Source organism: Hyperolius riggenbachi, chromosome 3 (assembly GCF_040937935.1).
Source record: "Hyperolius riggenbachi isolate aHypRig1 chromosome 3, aHypRig1.pri, whole genome shotgun sequence".
Classification (NCBI taxonomy): Eukaryota; Metazoa; Chordata; class Amphibia; order Anura; family Hyperoliidae; genus Hyperolius; species Hyperolius riggenbachi.
The window spans coordinates 6,640,667-6,661,650 of record NC_090648.1 but is presented as its reverse complement, the minus strand read 5'-3'; the positions used below and the strand labels follow the sequence as shown (position 1 = coordinate 6,661,650).

General features: G+C 49.8%; 1 protein-coding gene across 1 annotated transcript; it reads left to right on the top strand.

Annotated features, from left to right (window-relative positions):
- The first annotated feature begins 15,932 nt into the window (after positions 1 to 15,932).
- LOC137562467 (E3 ubiquitin/ISG15 ligase TRIM25-like) lies at positions 15,933 to 18,082 on the top strand. The gene has a single exon (XM_068273834.1). The coding sequence runs from the start codon at positions 15,939 to 15,941 to the stop codon at positions 17,982 to 17,984; it is 2,046 nt and encodes a 681-aa protein (XP_068129935.1). The 5' UTR covers positions 15,933 to 15,938; the 3' UTR covers positions 17,985 to 18,082.
- Positions 18,083 to 20,984: the final 2,902 nt, after the last annotated feature.

Genomic DNA, 20,984 nt, shown 5'->3' with positions numbered 1-20,984 from the left:
GCCGGGGTGGAAGTGTATAATGACATCTTCACGTTATTTATGTTTTCATGTATTTTACATCACCACAGTATGCAAGAAACACTTGTTCTGCATGTTTTTTTTCAGGGCAGCGGAGAGGAACCAGCTGATTTACCACAGCCTGGACTCTTCTGAATGCACTTTTCTGAAACAGCTCAAGTTTGACATGAACAATGGATACCCATACATGACCTTTACCTGGGTGAACTTTGATGATGTAGGTGATGGCCACTGCGCAGACTTCCTTCTGAACCCCCACTTACTGCCCACTCCATAGGTGATGGCCACTGTGCAGACCTCCTTCTGAACTCCCACTTACTGCCCACTCTGTAGGTGATGGCCACTGCGCAGACCTCCTTCTGAACTCCCGCTTACTGCCCACTCTGTAGGTAATGGCCACTGTGCAGACCTCCTTCTGAACCCCCACTTACTGCCCACTCTGTAGGTGATGGCCACTGTGCAGACCTCCTTCTGAACTCCCGCTTACTGCCCACTCTGTAGGTGATGGCCACTGCGCAGACCTCTTTCTGAACTCCCACTTACTGCCCACTCTGTAGGTGATGGCCACTGCGCAGACCTCCTTCTGAACCCCCACTTACTGCCCACTCTGTAGGTGATGGCCACTGCGCAGACCTCCTTCTGAACTCCCGCTTACTGCCCACTCTGTAGGTGATGACCACTGCGCAGACCTCCTTCTGAACTCCCACTTACTGCCCACTCTGTAGGTGATGACCACTGCGCAGACCTCCTTCTGAACTCCCGCTTACTGCCCACTCTGTAGGTGATGACCACTGCGCAGACCTCCTTCTGAACTCCCGCTTACTGCTCACTCTGTAGGTGATGACCACTGCGCAGACCTCCTTCTGAACTCCCGCTTACTGCCCACTCTGTAGGTGATGACCACTGCGCAGACCTCCTTCTGAACTCCCGCTTACTGCCCACTCTGTAGGTGATGGCCACTGCGCAGACCTCCTTCTGAACCCCCGCTTACTGCCCACTCTGTAGGTGATGACCGCTGCGCAGACCTCCTTCTGAACTCCCACTTACTGCCCACTCTGTAGGTGATGACCACTGCGCAGACCTCCTTCTGAACTCCCGCTTACTGCCCACTCTGTAGGTGATGACCACTGCGCAGACCTCCTTCTGAACTCCCACTTACTGCCCACTCTGTAGGTGATGACCACTGCGCAGACCTCCTTTTGAACTCCCGCTTACTGCCCACTCTGTAGGTGATGGCCACTGCGCAGACCTCCTTCTGAACTCCCGCTTACTGCCCACTCTGTAGGTGATGACCACTGCGCAGACCTCCTTCTGAACTCCCGCTTACTGCCCACTCTGTAGGTGATGACCACTGCGCAGACCTCCTTCTGAACTCCCACTTACTGCCCACTCTGTAGGTGATGACCACTGCGCAGACCTCCTTCTGAACTCCCGCTTACTGCCCACTCTGTAGGTGATGACCACTGCGCAGACCTCCTTCTGAACTCCCACTTACTGCCCACTCTGTAGGTGATGACCACTGCGCAGACCTCCTTCTGAACTCCCGCTTACTGCCCACTCTGTAGGTGATGACCACTGCGCAGACCTCCTTCTGAACTCCCACTTACTGCCCACTCTGTAGGTGATGACCACTGCGCAGACCTCCTTTTGAACTCCCGCTTACTGCCCACTCTGTAGGTGATGGCCACTGCGCAGACCTCCTTCTGAACTCCCGCTTACTGCCCACTCTGTAGGTGATGGCCACTGCGCAGACCTCCTTCTGAACCCCCGCTTACTGCCCACTCTGTAGGTGATGACCGCTGCGCAGACCTCCTTCTGAACTCCCACTTACTGCCCACTCTGTAGGTGATGACCACTGCGCAGACCTCCTTCTGAACTCCCGCTTACTGCCCACTCTGTAGGTGATGACCACTGCGCAGACCTCCTTCTGAACTCCCACTTACTGCCCACTCTGTAGGTGATGACCACTGCGCAGACCTCCTTCTGAACTCCCGCTTACTGCCCACTCTGTAGGTGATGACCGCTGCGCAGACCTCCTTCTGAACTCCCACTTACTGCCCACTCTGTAGGTGATGACCACTGCGCAGACCTCCTTCTGAACTCCCGCTTACTGCCCACTCTGTAGGTGATGACCACTGCGCAGACCTCCTTCTGAACTCCCACTTACTGCCCACTCTGTAGGTGATGACCACTGCGCAGACCTCCTTCTGAACTCCCACTTACTGCCCACTCTGTAGGTGATGACCACTGTGCAGACCTCCTTCTGAACTCCCGCTTACTGCCCACTCTCCGCCTCCATCCAGCCCTTCCCACCTTAATCATGAGAAGAGGAGGGCTGTGGGCGGAGAGCAGAGAAGATCTGCTCCTTCCTACTTCTTTCTCGGCCGTGTGGGGGCCAGGTCACGTGGGGGGACAGTGCAGTCTGATCCAGCACCCCCCCCCTCCATGTGCTGAGCCCGGAGACATATCCCCCCTTGCCCCACCTAGCTACGCCTCTACATAATTTAGTGATAATAACACAGGCCCTGCAGCAGTAGTGGAAAAAAAGGTGCTTTTATGTGGCACACAATTCAATATCACTGTAAGTGGGCACATGTGTGGCTCAGTGCTGTCTGTGGGCACAATGGTGGGGGCCTGTGGGCTGTGGAGTTTAACAGGATGAAGTAGCCCTCAGAAGGGCTGTTTGGGGTGATTAAACAGCAATCAGCCAGCAAGGATCACAATAAACAGACCTAGCTAACGCTTTCCCTATCTCCAGCAAGCGCTGTCCCTTCCTCTCCAGCCAAAGACAGACTGGAACATGGCAGGCTGATTGGCTGCCATGTGCCTGCTGACTGTGATGTAAGGGGTCAAACTTTAGCTCAATGATGATGTATGGGGGGCGGGTCGAATAGCACAAAGTTCTCGCCACTTGTGGCAAGCATGAATACTTGATCTTCGACGGTGAGCTATTCGGACCACCTCTATTAAACAATGCCATGTTGCTTTGCACTGAGCATGCAGCCAACCTAAGCTGAAGTCAGTGGCATAGCTAAGCAGCTGTGGGCCCCGATGCAAGCTTTACAATGGAGCCCCCCAAGCATTCTATACATAACAACTGATACGGCGCACCAAAACCTGCCAAGGACAGCACAATGACAGAGGTGCAAGAAGGGGATGGGGAGCAGTATGTTAATGATTACCACTATTCAAAGTATCTATAGAAGTGATAATTATGAGCGCAGGACTAGAGTTGAGTTGAAATTTTCGTAATTTCGCATTACTAAAATTACGCATGCGAAATTTGCTATTACGATGCGAAATTACAGTAGCGTAATTGCCATTAAAATCGTAATTGAAAATACCGTAAGCGTAATTTTCAACGCGTAATTTCGCGTTTCGTTCATGCCGTAATTTCGCATTAAACGCTACCGTAATTTCGCGTTAAACCGTAACGCTCCGTATAATATAAAAAAGCCGCCGACTTTAAGGGTTAATAGCAAAGCCCCCTTAAATGCTAAGAGCCTCAAATTTGGAGAATATATTAAGGAGATCAGGAGGAATAAGAGGAAATTTTTTTTTTCAAAAAGACCTTATAGTTTTTGAGAAAATCGATGTTAAAGTTTCAAAGGAAAAATGTAAACATTTAAAAACCCGCCGACTTTAACGGTTAATAGCAAAGCCTGCTTAAAGTTTAGGAACACCAAATTCCCAGGGTATATTAAGGGGATCAGTGGGAATAAGAGGAAAACATTTTTTTTCAAAAAGACCTTATAGTTTTTGAGAAAATCGATTTTTAAGTTTCAAGGGCGAAAATGTCTTTTAAATGCAGAAAATGACAGTTTTTTTTTGCACAGATAACAATAGTGTATTATTTTCATAGATTCCCCCAAGTGGGAAGAGTTTTACTTACTTCGTTCTGAGTGTGGGAAATATAAAAAAAAAACGACGTGGGGTCCCCCCTCCCAGACCTCTTTAACCCCTTGTCCCCCATGCAGGCTGGGATAGCCAGAATGCGGAGCACCGGCCGCGTGGGGCTCCGCACCCTGACTATACCAGCCCGCATGGTCCATGGATTGGGGGGTCTCGGAAGGGGAGGGGCAGCCAAGCTTTCCCCTCCCCCTCCGAGCCCTTGTCCAATCCAAGGACAAGGGGCTCTTCTCCACCTCCGATGGGCGGTGGAGGTGGAGGCCGCGATTTCCTGGGGGGGAGGTTCATGGTGGAATCTGGGAGTCCCCTTTAAAAAGGGGTCCCCCAGATGCCCACCCCCCCTCCCAGGAGAAATGAGTATAGAGGTACTTGTACCCAGTGGTGCTCAGCAGAGCTCGAATATTCGAGTAGCTCGAATATTCGAGCTCTTTTCCAGCTATTCGAGCTCAGTATTCGAGCTCCGAATAGCTGGAGCTATTCGAATGGGCTATCCGAGTACACTCTAATAGCCCATTCACTATTCGAGCTATTCGAGCAACCCGGCGCTATTCGAGCTCGGTACCGAGCTCGAATAGCGTCATAGCCCAGATTGATGTCCTTAGAGCCAATCAGAGGGCTCCCAGGCCCTCTGACGGCAGCCAATCACAGAGGGGGACCCTGGCCAGCCCCTACCCTATAAATAGCGGCCGCCATGTTCCGTTTCTCCATGCTTGCCTGAGACTTGTACAGAGAGAGAGTTGCTCCTTTGTGCTTTGGCTTAGCAAGTGCTCTATTGTGATCATTTACCTAGCGTTTTTGCTCACCTACACCTGCCATATACACCTATATTGTTGTTAGTTAGATAGACATTGTATTTTAGTTAGTAGCTTGTGTGTTACATTAGAGACAGGCAGCTGCTGCAAGCTTACAGGTTTAGGCCTCAGGGGGGCCTTGCCTCTGTGGGCAGCTGTCCTCTGTTTATTTCTCTCATCTATACCAGTATTTCTGCTGTCCTTTACTAATAGTATTGTAGTTATACTGTACTAGGAGTAGGACACTCACTGACTGTCACTGTTTACAGGCTACTAGCTAGCTCCTGCGTGTGTGCACTCACTTACTGTCTGTGTGTACACACACTCTATTTCCTTCTGATTACTGATAGATTATTGTTATTTAGTTGTACTTACTTACTACTTACTCTTACTGTACCCGTAGGGACACTCACTGTCACTGTTCATATAGGCTACTAGCTCCTGCGTGTGCGCACTGCACTCACTGTCTGAGTGTACACACACAACACACACTCTATTTCCTTCTGATCGCTGATTGATTATCGTAATTAGTTAGTTGTACTTACTGTTACTACTTACTCTTACTGTACTAGGAGTCTAGGACACTCGGTCACTGTCCATAGGCTACTAGCTCCTGCGTGCGTGCACTCACTGTCTGAGTGTACACACACCCACACTCCATTTCCTTCTGATCGCTGATTGATTATCGTAATTAGTTAGTTCTACTTACTGTTACTACTTACTCTTACTGTACTAGGAGTCTAGGACACTCAGTCACTGTGTTCATAGGCTACTAGCTCCTGCGTGCGGTCACTCACTGTCTGAGTGTACACACACCACCCACACTCTATTTCCTTCTGATCGCTGATTGATTATTGTAATTAGTTAGTTCTACTTACTGTTACTACTTACTCTTACTGTACTAGGAGTCTAGGACACTCAGTCACTGTGTTCATAGGCTACTAGCTCCTGCGTGCGTGCACTCACTGTCTGAGTGTACACACACCCACACTCCATTTCCTTCTGATCGCTGATTGATTATTGTAATTAGTTAGTTCTACTTACTGTTACTACTTACTCTTACTGTACTAGGAGTCTAGGACACTCAGTCACTGTGTTGATAGGCTACTAGCTCCTGCGTGCGTGCACTCACTGTCTGAGTGTACACACACCCACACTCCATTTCCTTCTGATCGCTGATTGATTATTGTAATTAGTTAGTTCTTCTTACTGTTACTACTTACTCTTACTGTACTAGGAGTCTAGGACACTCAGTCACTGTGTTCATAGGCTACTAGCTCCTGCGTGCGTGCACTCACTGTCTGAGTGTACACACACCCACACTCCATTTCCTTCTGATCGCTGATTGATTATTGTAATTAGTTAGTTCTACTTACTGTTACTACTTACTCTTACTGTACTAGGAGTCTAGGACACTCAGTCACTGTGTTCATAGGCTACTAGCTCCTGCGTGCGTGCACTCACTGTCTGAGTGTACACACACCCACACTCCATTTCCTTCTGATCGCTGATTGATTATTGTAATTAGTTAGTTCTACTTACTGTTACTAGTTACTCTTACTGTACTAGGAGTCTAGGACACTCAGTCACTGTCCATAGGCTACTAGCTCCTGCGTGCGGTCACTCACTGTCTGAGTGTACACACACCCACACTCCATTTCCTTCTGATCGCTGATTGATTATTGTAATTAGTTAGTTCTACTTACTGTTACTACTTACTCTTACTGTACTAGGAGTCTAGGACACTCAGTCACTGTGTTCATAGGCTACTAGCTCCTGCGTGCGTGCACTCACTGTCTGAGTGTACACACACCCACACTCCATTTCCTTCTGATCGCTGATTGATTATTGTAATTAGTTAGTTCTACTTACTGTTACTACTTACTCTTACTGTACTAGGAGTCTAGGACACTCAGTCACTGTGTTCATAGGCTACTAGCTCCTGCGTGCGTGCACTCACTGTCTGAGTGTACACACACCCACACTCCATTTCCTTCTGATCGCTGATTGATTATTGTAATTAGTTAGTTCTACTTACTGTTACTACTTACTCTTACTGTACTAGGAGTCTAGGACACTCAGTCACTGTGTTCATAGGCTACTAGCTCCTGCGTGCGTGCACTCACTGTCTGAGTGTACACACACAACACACACTCTATTTCCTTCTGATCGCTGATTGATTATCGTAATTAGTTAGTTCTACTTACTGTTACTACTTACTCTTACTGTACTAGGAGTCTAGGACACTCAGTCACTGTCCATAGGCTACTAGCTCCTGCGTGCGTGCACTCACTGTCTGAGTGTACACACACTAAATTTACTTGTGATTACTACTGATTATTGTAACTGCTAGTTGTACTTCCTGACTGTTACTACTTACTTACTGTACTAGGGGACACTCACTCAGTCACCTCACCAACCAACCCACTCCATTAAAGTACCCCACTTTTCAGCCGCCCTTTTAAAAAACTTTTCTCTATACGCCCAAAACATTGAAGATGTCTGGAAGTGGCAGCCAGCGCGGTTTGGGCAAGGGGAAGGGCAGCAAGGGAATCAGGAGGAGAGGGAGCAGCATTGTGGCAAGCCGCGGCCGCGGGCGCGCCACCATGCACAGTTCCGCAGCAGCAGCAGCAGCGTCAGTGGCTAACATTCCTCCCATAGCCACTGGCCGTGGACGCCTTGGGCGCCGCCCAGCAGGAGCATCTGCAACTCACGCTGCAGAGACACAGCAGCAGCAGCGTGTAGCACCTGCTCCCATTTTCCTCCAGCCGGGTCGGAAACGTCCCATTGAGGAAAAGGATGCAGACACTGTGGTGCAACTCATGACGGAGGATGAGCAGCCCGCCATCAGCTCTGCATCCGAGGCCTCCACCCTCACCACCACCACCACCACCACCCCTGTTCGCAGCAGCCGCCCAGCAGGGTCTGGGGAGGAGGCCAGTTCACCGTCACTCGCCGACCTGTCATTCAGCAGTCTTTTGACCCCAGGCATCATGAGTAAATTGTCTGCTGTTGTTGGCGATCTTGAGGAGGAGATGCTGATGGGCACTTTGGGGGATGAGGGATTGGACAGCAAGACTGTGGCGACAGTCAAGCAGCCCATCCATGCATCAGGAGAGGAGTTTGGGGGGTCCTCATCCCAGCAGGACATGTTTCAGGAGGGGGAGGGAGGATGATGATGACCCGGTGACAGACAGAGACTGGGTGCCACCACCTCCAGGGGATGTCGTCCTCAGCAGCTCTGAGGAGGAGGAGGAGGATGCTCTTGTGGGCCTTGCAAGGAGGCGCATCATTGCAAGCATTGGCAGCAGCAGTAGGCAGGTCCCACAGCCTGCTGGTGTCTCAGGCTCAGCAGCAGCAGCAGCAGCATCTGCCAGTACCACCACCAGCCGCACCCAAGCCCCCCAAGCCCCCCCCCCAACCACCACAGGGAGACAGGCAGCAGCGCTTCCATGCCGTAGGGGGATGTTTAAGTCACCAATCTGGCGATATTTCACCATGCCCACTGTGTACAGCAAGTACGCCACTTGCAACCACTGTCAGCGGAAGTTGAGCAGAGGTGCAGACCCCTTAAAGTTCTGCACCAGCTCGCTCATCAACCACCTTGCGGCTAAACATTTCCACCAGCATGAGGAGTTCCAGAGGCTGAAGGCATCTGGTGCTGGCAGTGGCACCACACCCATCACTGCACAGCCTTCAGCAGCAGCAGCAGCAACAGCAGCCACCCGCCCTCCTGCTCCTCCAGCAGCACCAGCAGGAGTGCGGAAACGCACTGCTCCTCCCCCCTCTGCAACTCCTGCCGCCGACACTGAGGCCTGTTCTGGCAGCCAGTCCTCAGTGGCCTCCTCCGCTGTGTCTGCTGATTCCCGTGCCAGCAAAAGGCCACGCCAGAGCCTTTTGAGCGAGTCCTTCCAGGGGGTGGTTAGGGCTCTGCCTCCCAGCAGCCGTCGCGTGCGGCAGCTGAACGGCTTGCTGGCACGGGCCATGTGCTCCCAACTCCTGCCGTACACGCTCGTGCAGGAGGGGAGCGACATTCGTGCGCTGCTTGCTTGCGCAGCCCCAGACTGGCAGCTCCCCAGCAGACACTTCTTTGCCCGCAAGGCCATTCCTGCACTGCACCGCTTTGTGATGGCCAATGTGGAGCGAGGGCTGGAGCACGCGGTTGGTGAAAGGGTCCACGTCACCATGGACTCCTGGAGCAGCCGCTTCGGGACAGGCCGCTACCTGTCCTTCACTGTCCACTGGGTCAGCTTGGTGGAAGGGGGTGAGGATGGGAGAGCAGCAGCGGGCACAGCAGCAGCAGCAACACAGTGGGTGGTGCCACCCCGCAGGGTCAGGGGAACTGCAGCAGGTTCCTCCGATCCTCTGCCATCCTCCGGCACACCTGGCCAAACCCCCCGCCTCAGCAGCAGCGTGAAGGCCCGCCACTGCCAAGCGCTGCTGCACTTGGTCAGCCTTGGGAAGACCAAGCTGACGGCAACCCATGTGTTGGCCAAACTCCAGGAGCAGGAGAGGATTTGGCTGACCCCCAGAGGCCTCAGAGTCGGAGAGGTGGTGGCCGACAATGGGGCCAATCTGGTTGCCGCAATAGACAGGGGAAACCTGACCCACATCCCCTGTCTTGCCCACGTGCTGAACCTGGTGGTGCAGAAGTTCCTGCGCACCTACCAGGGGATGGGCGAACTGCTGGAAACGGCAAGGAATGTTGTGCGTCACTTCCGGCGCTCGGCTGCAGCCTGTGCGAGCCTGGAAGACGTGCAAAAGGAGCTGGATCTGCCACGCCATCGGCTGATCCTTGACGTTCCGACTCGCTGGAACTCCACCCTGGCGATGTTGGAGCGTCTGGTTGAACAGAGGCACGCTGTCAACCAGTACCTTGCCCTGGCCACTGTTTCCGCAGCTCAGAGAAGGGACAAGACCAGCAACATCCCGTCCATCGTCCCCGATGATGACTGGAGGCACATGCAGCAGGTGTGCTTTGTGCTGGCTCCCTTCCTGCAGGCCACAAACATGGTGAGCAGGGACCATGCTATGGTCTGCGAGTGGGTGCCCCTGGTTTCTCTGCTGAACAGGGCCCTCGATGCTTTGCTGGAACAGGGAGCGGCAGCCTTGGACCAGCAGGAGCGGCAACCAGCTGCGCAGTCCACCTCTGAGGGGGAGGAGGAGGAGGACTTGGTGGAGGTCCCTGACCTGGCTGCTGATGAGGGGGATCAGCACAGCGCAGCTGAGTTGGTGCGGGGGTGGAGAGAGGATGAGGCGGCAGAGGAGGAGGATGAGGACAGCACTGACGTCGATGTGCCAGCAGACGTGGCCCGCCTCTTCCCAATGGCAGCGCACATGCTGACGTGCCTGCGCAGGGACCCCAGGGTGATCCAGATGAAGCAGAGGGAGGACATCTGGATCAGCATGATGTTGGACCCACGCCTCAAGGGGAAGTTGAGCCAGTTCCTGCCGCCTGCAGGAGGAGACCCAGCGCAACAAATAAGGAGCTTGCAGCAGGCCCTTGTTGAGCGCTTGGAGGAAGCCTTCCCCCAGCCTTCCACCCCCACTGTCCAGCAGCCAGCACAGAGGCAGCAGCAGGTGCCTGCATCCAGCAGCAGCAAGCGCCCCACAGACCTGCTGTCTCTCAGCCACGAGCTCTACAGGACTGTAGAGGCTCCGGCAGCAGTGACTAGAGAGGAGATGCATGCAGCAGCATCCTCCTCCGGTCACAGCCAGCGCCTGACCCGCATGGTGGCTGACTACATGGGGTCGTACAGCGGGCTTGACAGCGATGCCCCTGTTGATCCCATGGAGTATTGGGTCAAGCGCATGGAGATCTGGAGCGAGCTGGCGCAGTACGCCCTGGAAGTGCTGTCCTGCCCCCCTTCCAGCGTGCTGTCCGAGCGCTGCTTCAGTGCAGCTGGTGGCGTGGTCACCGAGAAACGCTCACGTCTGTCTCACAAGTCTGTGGACAGACTGACGTTTCTCAAGATGAACCAGGCGTGGGTGGAAGGCGAGTTCCTGGCCCCTGTTGTCGGCGAGAGGGGGACATGAACTGGCTGCCGGAACCATCGTTAATGTGCCTTACCACCGTTTACCACCTCCTGGCTCCTGCTCACTAAGCCAGCCTGGTTCACTTTGACTATTACGTCGCCTGCAGCCACACATTTTACACCTACAGTGGGCTGCTGTGTACTGCCCTTCTGCTGTCTGTCTGTGTTTCCCACTGCCAGGGTACACAGAATTACCTTCTTCTGCTGCCACTCTGCCACCAGCTATTACGTCAAACAATAGCTATATTGGTTGCAAAACCAAAACCAAACAAACCATTAAAAAAAATAAAAGGTTTAATTTTTCTGAGGTGCCCGGGTTGAAAACTGTGTTGTCCCAGTTGTGTATTGGACACAATGTGGGCTGCACGACCGCTGTCTGGGACCTCCTGTTGTGTTTATTTACAGCCCTGGTATCACCGCTAGGTACCAGGGCTATTATGTCACGCTGCCTACCTGCTGCCACACTCACACTGCTCCTCCACACCTCCTCCTGCTGCTGCTGCTGCTGCTGTCTGTCTGTGTTTCCCACTGCCAGGGTACACAGATGATTTACCTTCTGCTGCCACTCTGCCACCAGCTATTACGTCAAACAATAGCTGCTCGCCTACTCCTCCATTCCTCCTCCTGCTGCTGCTGTCTGTCTGTGTTTCCCACTGCCAGGGTACACAGAATTACCTTCTTCTGCTGCCACTCTGCCACCAGCTATTACGTCAAACAATAGCTATATTGGTTGTAAAACCAAAAACCAAAAAACCGATAAAAAAAAAAAAGGTTTAATTTTTCTGAGGTGCCCGGGTTGAAAACTGTGTTGTCCCAGTTGTGTATTGGACACAATGTGGGCTGCACGACCGCTGTCTGGGACCTCCTGTTGTGTTTATTTACAGCCCTGGTATCACCGCTAGGTACCAGGGCTATTATGTCACGCTGCCTACCTGCTGCCACACTCACACTGCTCCTCCACACCTCCTCCTGCTGCTGCTGCTGCTGTCTGTCTGTGTTTCCCACTGCCAGGGTACACAGATGATTTACCTTCTGCTGCCACTCTGCCACCAGCTATTACGTCAAACAATAGCTGCTCGCCTACTCCTCCATTCCTCCTCCTGCTGCTGCTGTCTGTCTGTGTTTCCCACTGCCAGGGTACACAGCATTACCTTCTTCTGCTGCCACTCTGCCACCAGCTATTACGTCAAACAATAGCTATATTGGTTGTAAAACCAAAAACCAAAAAACCATTAAAAAAAAAAAAAGGTTTAATTTTTCTGAGGTGCCCGGGTTGAAAACTGTGTTGTCCCAGTTGTGTATTGGACACAATGTGGGCTGCACGACCGCTGTCTGGGACCTCCTGTTGTGTTTATTTACAGCCCTGGTATCACCGCTAGGTACCAGGGCTATTATGTCACGCTGCCTACCTGCTGCCACACTCACACTGCTCCTCCACACCTCCTCCTGCTGCTGCTGCTGCTGTCTGTCTGTGTTTCCCACTGCCAGGGTACACAGATGATTTACTTTCTGCTGCCACTCTGCCACCAGCTATTACGTCAAACAATAGCTGCTCGCCTACTCCTCCATTCCTCCTCCTGCTGCTGCTGTCTGTCTGTGTTTCCCACTGCCAGGGTACACAGCATTACCTTCTTCTGCTGCCACTCTGCCACCAGCTATTACGTCAAACAATAGCTATATTGGTTGTAAAACCAAAAACCAAAAAACCATTAAAAAAAAAAAAAGGTTTAATTTTTCTGAGGTGCCCGGGTTGAAAACTGTGTTGTCCCAGTTGTGTATTGGACACAATGTGGGCTGCACGACCGCTGTCTGGGACCTCCTGTTGTGTTTATTTACAGCCCTGGTATCACCGCTAGGTACCAGGGCTATTATGTCACGGCGAGCTGCCTGCCTCATTGACTGCCTGCTGCCACACACTCATCCTCCTCCTCCTGCTGCTGAATTTACCTCCTGCTGTCTTTGTGTTTCCACTGCCAGGGAGCACATACAATGGCGCTTCCAACATGCGTGCGCCCACCAGCTATTTGTTACGCTCAAAAATAGCTGCATTTCTTTAAAAAAAAATTGAAAAGAGAAATACGTGAAGATGATGAAGAAGAAGATGAAAAAGAACAAGAAGATAAAGAAGAAGAAGATGAAGAAGATGAAGAAGAAGAAGATGAAGAAGAAGATGAAGAAGAAGATGAAGAAGAAGATGAAAAAGAAGATGAAAAAGAAGAAGAAGATGAAGAAGATGAAGAAGAAGAAGATGAAGAAGAAGAAGATGAAGAAGAAGAAGAAGAAGAAGATGAAGAAGATGAAGAAGAAGAAGAAGAAGAAGATGAAGAAGATGAAGAAGAAGAAGATGAAGAAGATGAAGAAGAAGAAGATGAAGAAGAAGAAGATGAAGAAGAAGAAGATGAAGAAGAAGAAGAAGAAGAAGATGAAGAAGAAGAAGATGAAGAAGATGAAGATGAAGAAGAAGATGAAGATGAAGATGAAGAAGAAGATGAAGAAGATGAAGAAGAAGAAGAAGAAGAAGAAGATGATGAAGAAGAAGAAGAAGAAGAAGAAGAAGAAGAAGATATAGAAGAAGAAGATCTAGAAGAAGAAGAAAGATAAAGAAGAAGAAGAACAAGTATATACAGTAACACTACTGAACAAAATTTAGGACACAACTTCTCTTTCCACATTTTTTTTTAAAGGAACATCCCCACATAATCACTTGCTGTTGTTACTTGGAAAAAAAGATGTTTCTTGCATCATTCACCCTCAAAACAAGTGTTAGAAGCTATTTAAGGCCAATTCGAATAGTCAGCTCAAATAGTGAGCTCGAATACCGACTCGAATAGTGAGCTCGAAGTCCGAGGTCGAATCGAATAGTAAAAATTATTCGACTCGAATATTCGACTGACCTCGAATAATTTACTATTCGAATTCGACCAAACTCGAATTTTAAAAAGGGGTATTTGAGCATCACTACTTGTACCCCTTACCCATTTCCTTTAAGCGTTAAAAGTAAATAAACACAAACACTTAGAAAAAGTATTTTAATTGAACAAAAAACATAACCACGAAAAAAGTCCTTTAATATTCTTAATTAACCATTAATACTTACCTGTCCCTTTAAATAAATGATCCCTCGAAATAGCCTCGGAAATGTTCTATCAGTTACAATGTAACAAAGTTATGACAATGTAACAACTTTGTTACATTGTAACTACGCCGCACCCGACGTCACTCGCCGCCGCCGCATACGCGTCTGCGCTGCACACATTCCCGACATAGCTCTGAGCTATATAACTCAGAGCTCTGAGAAGCATCTTTGTATTTTGGCTCCAAGGAGCCCCATTGGTCCTTAGCAGACCAATGGGGTTCCTTCAAATCAAAAGGAACCCCATTGGTCTGCTAAGGACCAATGGGGCTCCTTGGAGCCCAAATACAAAGATGCTTCTCAGAGCTCTGAGCTATATAGCTCAGAGCTCTGTCGGGTCCGTGCAGCACGGACGCGTATGCGGCGGCTGAGCGGCGAGTGACGTCGGGTGCGGCGTAGTTACAATGTAACAAAGTTGTTACATTGTAATAACTTTGTTACATTGTAACTGATAGAACATTTCCGAGGCTATTGCGAGGGATCATTTATTTAAAGGGACAGGTAAGTATTAATGGTTAATTAAGAATATTAAAGGACTTTTTTCGTGGTTATGTTTTTTGTTCAATTAAAATACTTTTTCTAAGTGTTTGTGTGTTTATTTACTTTTAACTCTTAAAGGAAATGGGTAAGGGGTACAAGTACCTCTATACTCATTTCTCCTGGGAGGGGGGGTGGGCATCTGGGGGACCCCTTTTTAAAGGGGACTCCCAGATTCCACCATGAACCTCCCCCCCCCCAGGAAATCGCGGCCTCCACCTCCACCGCCCATCGGAGGTGGAGAAGAGCCCCTTGTCCTTGGATTGGACAAGGGCTCGGAGGGGGAGGGGAAAGCTTGGCTGCCCCTCCCCTTCCGAGACCCCCCAATCCATGGACCATGCGGGCTGGTATAGTCAGGGTGCGGAGCCCCACGCGGCCGGTGCTCCGCATTCTGGCTATCCCAGCCTGCATGGGGGACAAGGGGTTAAAGAGGTCTGGGAGGGGGGACCCCACGTCGTTTTTTTTTTAATATTTCCCACACTCAGAACGAAGTAAGTAAAACTCTTCCCACTTGGGGGAATCTATGAAAATAATACACTATTGTTACCTGTGCAAAAAAAAAAACTGACATTTTCTGCATTTAAAAGACATTTTCGCCCTTGAAACTTAAAAATCGATTTTCTCAAAAACTATAAGGTCTTTTTGAAAAAAAAAATTTTCCTCTTATTCCCACTGATCCCCTTAATATACCCTGGGAATTTGGTGTTCCTAAACTTTAAGCAGGCTTTGCTATTAACCGTTAAAGTCGGCGGGTTTTTAAATGTTTACATTTTTCCTTTGAAACTTTAACATCGATTTTCTCAAAAACTATAAGGTCTTTTTGAAAAAAAAAATTTTCCTCTTATTCCTCCTGATCTCCTTAATATATTCTCCAAATTTGAGGCTCTTAGCATTTAAGGGGGCTTTGCTATTAACCCTTAAAGTCGGCGGCTACCTAACATTGATACATGCGTCAACTTTTCCGCTTCGGGAGCATGACCATACGCATTAATTTCGTAATACCCGTTGCAATGCGAAAATTACGCGAAAATTACGCTTACGCGAAATTTCGCGAAATCCTTCTTCATTACGATTATGTACTTACGGCCATAAACGTAATTACACTAATTACGCGAAATTTCGCGAAATCGTAATTACTCCATTACGCTCATCTCTACGCAGGACCAATAGAGAGCTAATACTGCAGTTCAGGGAGGGTCCTTTGGGGCCCCTTTGGCCCAAGGGCCCCGATGCGGCTGCAACCTCTGCACCCCCTATTGCTATGCCCCTGGCTGAAGTGTTGAGAAGTCTGAGGCCAGTACATGAGGTGTGAATTCACTATAAATTACCCTTCAGTTCCTGAGCAGCTACATATTAGCTGTAATCTCCTTTTCTATATAATTCCAGGAAATAGTAACTAATGCTGAGAACACAGCAACAGTCTCAGCCCCTCCCCAGGCAGGAATGTGTGGGACTGATAACATGGACTTCTGACACCGAGGATTTCACTTTCACTTTCCTCTTCTGCTGTCAGCGATGGCATCTGGTGGTCTGAGAGTGGAGCTGGAGTGTTCCCTCTGTCTGGACATATATACCGATCCTGTAACCCTGAGATGTGGCCACAACTTCTGCCGGGTCTGTATTGATCGTGTTTTGGACTCACAGGAGGGGTCTGGAGGATATTCCTGTCCTGAATGCAGAGAGAGGTTCCAGGAACGGACGGCACTGCAGAGGAACATAAAGCTGCGTAACATCGTGGAGAACTTCCAGTCTACTCAGCCAAGCCAGGAAGTCTTCTGCAGTCACTGTGTGGACTTTCCTGTACCTGCTGTGAAATCCTGTCTACTGTGTGAAGTTTCTCTGTGTGATAAACACCTGAGAGTCCACAGCAAGGCACCAGATCATGTCTTGTGTGACCCAACCACCTCCCTGGAGTCCAGGAAATGCTCCGTCCATAAGAAGATCCTGGAGTATTACTGCACGGAGGATGCTGCCTGTGTCTGTGTGTCCTGCTATGTGATTGGGGGACATGTAGGACATAAGATGGAGTCACTGGATGAGGCCTCTGAGGAGAAGAAGAAGCAGTTGAGAACCTATGTGGAGAAACTCATCAAACAGACAGAGAAAAATAAGGAGAGAGTGCAGAGTCTGGAGAAACGCAGGAAAAAATCTCAAGAAAAAGCAGATGGTGAAACACAGAGAGTATCTATCCTGTTTACAGAGCTCAGGAAACGTCTGGAAGACCTTGAGAAGAAAGTCCTGAGTGATATCACCAAGCAGGCAATGGAGATATCAAGCAAATACAATGTGAGGATTCAGCAGCTGGAGATAAAGAAGGCGGAGCTGTCCAGGAAGATGCGTCACATTGAGGAGCTGTGTAACATGACTGATCCACTGACTGTCTTACAGGAATCACACACAGGTGACTTGTGTGACTTAGAGGAGGGAGATGGGGAGGAAACAGAATCAGACACAGGTGAATCCTGTGACATGGAGGAGGAGGATGAGGAAGAAGAAGAGGATGAGGACAGTGCAGAATCAGACACAGGTGAATCCTGTGACATGGAGGAGGAGGATGAGGAAGAAGAAGAGGATGAGGACAGTGCAGAATCAGACACAGGTGACTTATTGGACATGGAGGAGGGAGATGAGGAGGAAGAAGAGGAGGAGGAGGGTGCAGAATTAGACACAGGTGACTTGTGTGACATGGAGGAGGGAGATGAGGAGGAAGAAGAGGAGGAGGATGAGGGCAGTGCAGAATTAGACACAGGTGACTTGTGTGACATGGAGGACAGAGATGAGGGGGAAGAAGAAGAGGACGAGGAGAATGCAGAATCAGACACAGGTGACTTACTGGACACGGAGGAGGGAGATGAGGAGGAAGAAGAGGACGAGGAGAGCGCAGAATCAGACACAGGTGACTTGTGTGACACGGAGGACAGACATGATGAGCAGCTCCATGATGGAGGGGATCTGGATTTGGCCGGCATCTCACACACACTACACACAGGACTGGCTGATATCATGTCTGGGGTAACTGGGAGGATCTATAACTATTTACAGCCTGCAGACATATTACTGGATGTAAACACAGCTGGTTATGAGCTCCGTATATCAGCTGACAGGAAAACTGCATCCTGGTCATTTGTAGAGCAGCAGTACCCTGAAACACCAGAGAGATTTGAGCATTATAATCAGGTGTTGAGCAGCCAGAGTTTCTCCTCAGGGCAACATTACTGGGAAGTGGATGTTGGGGGATCAGAGTGGTGGATAGTCGGGATGTGTTACCCCAGTATAGACAAGTGGGGAGATAGGTCAGAGATTGGATATACTAAAAGATCTTGGGGTCTGTACAGGTATAATAACAAGTGTTTTGTGATACATGGCAGGAAAGAGATCCAGTTGCCTGCTGATTTCTCCAGCGATAGAGTCAGGATAGATCTGGATTATGAGGCCGGGCAGATCTCCTTCTATGATAGGTGTGACCCCATCAGACACCTCCACACCTTCTCTGCGACCTTCACCGAGCCCCTACATGCGGGGATAGGTTTAGGGGGAGGCTGTGTTAGGATTTCTGAGTAGAAATGAAGATTAAAAAAAAGTGTGAAATCACAAGCAGGCTTGCTCAAATCCGAATTCGGGAGATACCCGGATAGTTGTATCTGGATCTCTCCCATTAATGCTGTGTTGGGGGGGGGGGGGGGGTGGGGTTTATTCTTACCTGCCTGACGTCTTCTTAGCTCCGTCCTCAGCGCCTCCCACGATGCGGTTCATGCGCCGGTCACATGACTCCAAACACTTCCTCCTTCCGGGTTGAAGGAGGAAGTGTTTGCAGTCACGTGGTGCGCATGAACCGCATCATGGGAGGTGCTGAGGGACGGAGCTAAGAACACGCACCCCCCCCCCCCCGCCCCTCCTCCCCCCCCCTGCACAGCTTTACTGGGAGATATTCGGATACAACTATCTGGGTATCTCCCAAATTTGGATTTGATCAAGCCTGATCACAAGGAAGGAGATGTCATTATATATAAAACAATCCAGCATTCTTCTCCGAATCAGTTGAAAAGGGCTCCTGAGCCATCTATATTAAAAGTGCTCCTCCATAGACTTCAATGTTATTTCTGCAAATATGGGCTACAAGGTGGTGAAAAGGGCTCCCGAGTTTTCTTTCAGCTACAGGGTTTCCGATTTGATCAAAAAAGGGCACCCCTTTTTAGCCCATATTTATGATTCGGTTACAAGGGTTTTGGCTGAAAGGTTTTTGATTCTAATACAAAAGGGTGCCCTTTAATAGCTAAGATTTTTTATTCGGGGGTGCAGGGGGAGGCATCACAATTTGTGGGGGTCTTAGGGTTAGGCACCACCGGGGGGGTTAGGGTTAGGCACCACCAGGGGGGGTTAGGGTTAGGCACCACCAGGGGCGGTTAGGGTTAGGCACCACCAGGGGGGTCTTAGGGTTAGGCACCCCAGGGGGGGTTAGGGTTAGGCACCACCAGGGGGGGTTAGGGTTAGGCACCACCAGGGGGGTCTTAGGGTTAGGCACCCCAGGGGGGGTTAGGGTTAGGCACCACCAGGGGGGGTTAGGGTTAGGCACCACCAGGGGGGTCTTAGGGTTAGGCACCACCAGGGTAGGGTTCTGTGTAAGAGTAGAGAGAAGTTAGGTCATAGTAATCACTTTTCTCGGCTATGTCCTGAGCCCTTTTATAGCCCAACAAATTTTGCCTATAACAGCATCCTTTTTGTAAACTAAAACTAGCTTTTTGGCTACACCAGGTGCCCTTTGTAGCCAAATTTGCCATATGGGCTACACCAGGTGCCCTTTGTAGCTGAATCTGGCATATGGGCTACACCAGGTGCCCTTTGTAGCTGAATCTGGCATATGGGCTACACCAGGTGCCCTTTGTAGCTGAATCTGGCATATGGGCTACACCAGGTGCCCTTTGTAGCTGAATCTGGCATATGGGCTACACCAGGTGCCCTTTGTAGCTGAATCTGACATATGGGCTACACCAGGTACCCTTTGTAGCTGAATCTGGCATATGGGCTACACCAGGTGCCCTTTGTAGCGGAATCTGGCATATGGGCTACACCAGGCGCCCTTTGTAGCTGAATCTGACATATGGGCTACACCAGGTGCCCTTTGTAGCTGAATCTGGCATATGGGCTACACCAGGTGCCCTTTGTAGCTGAATCTGGCATATGGGCTACACCAGGTGCCCTTTGTAGCTGAATCTGACATATGGGCTACACCAGGTGCCCTTTGTAGCTGAATCTGACATATGGGCTACACCAGGTGCCCTTTGTAGCTGAATCTGGCATATGGGCTACACCAGGCGCCCTTTGTAGCTGAATCTGGCATATGGGCTACACCAGGCGCCCTTTGTAGCTGAATCTGGCATATGGGCTACACCAGGTGCCCTTTGTAGCTGAATCTGGCATATGGGCTACACCAGGCGCCCTTTGTAGCTGAATCTGGCATATGGGCTACACCAGGCGCCCTTTGTAGCTGAATCTGGCATATGGGCTACACCAGGTGCCCTTTGTAGCTGAATCTGGCATATGGGCTACACCAGGTGCCCTTTGTAGCGGAATCTGGCATATGGGCTACACCAGGCGCCCTTTGTAGCTGAATCTGGCATATGGGCTACACCAGGCGCCCTTTGTAGCTGAATCTGGCATATGGACTACACCAGGTACCCTTTGTAGCTGAATTTGGCATATGGGCTACACCAGGTGCCCCTTTTAGCTGAATTTGGCATATGGGCTACACCAGGTGCTTTTTGTAGCTGAATTTGGCATATGGGCTACACCAGGTGCCCTTTGTAGCCGAATATGGCTTTTTGCGTCTATATCAGGTGCCCTTTTTTCCAGGAGCCCTTTTGAAATGTACACTTATTATTTTGCTACTAATGAGAAATGTAATGACAAATATATCTGTTCAAATGGTTCTTCATCTTAACTGTGATTCACTGTTATACTGATCACAGCTATTAGTAAGGCTTACTCCTTAATAAAGGCCTGCTTCTATTGGCTATAATGTACAGGAGGCGGAGACTGATATCATTCACTATTTTCTTGCTTTAACAAACATGTAAATATTAAACACTAGCTGGACGCCCTGCGTTGCCCGGGTATGTATTTGGCTAGTGTTGACCCCTCCCCCTTTTCCTAACCCTAACACACAATTACTTAATGACCAAGTTTGTGAGCTTTGCAGTCTTTGGCATCAATAATTTGCATTGAAATAAAATTAATCTGATTGGATGTGGCTCCACCCCTTTTCTGAATTTGAACCCCAATCACCCAATGGCCAAGTGTACCAGGTACAGGTGATTAACAGTGCAAGAGGCTTGTGCCATTAACAGTGCAAGAATGGCAGCAATTAAATATTCCCCTTAAAAATCAATAGGTGCCCCTCCCCTCTATCCTTGTTTTACCCCTGCTATCCCTAGAACAGGTCCATTGGCATGTTGTGGTCACTCCACTCATGGACCGTTCTTTTCCCTTTTCCCATATCCCTCTCCTTTCCCTTTCAATCCTTCTTCTTACCTAATTTATCCCTCCCCCCCCCCCCTTAACTAT

Excerpts from the sequence above, each read along its gene's own strand:
- LOC137562467 (XM_068273834.1), top strand. The coding sequence starts at position 15,939 with ATGGCATCTGGTGGTCTGAGAGTGGAGCTGGAGTGTTCCCTCTGTCTG.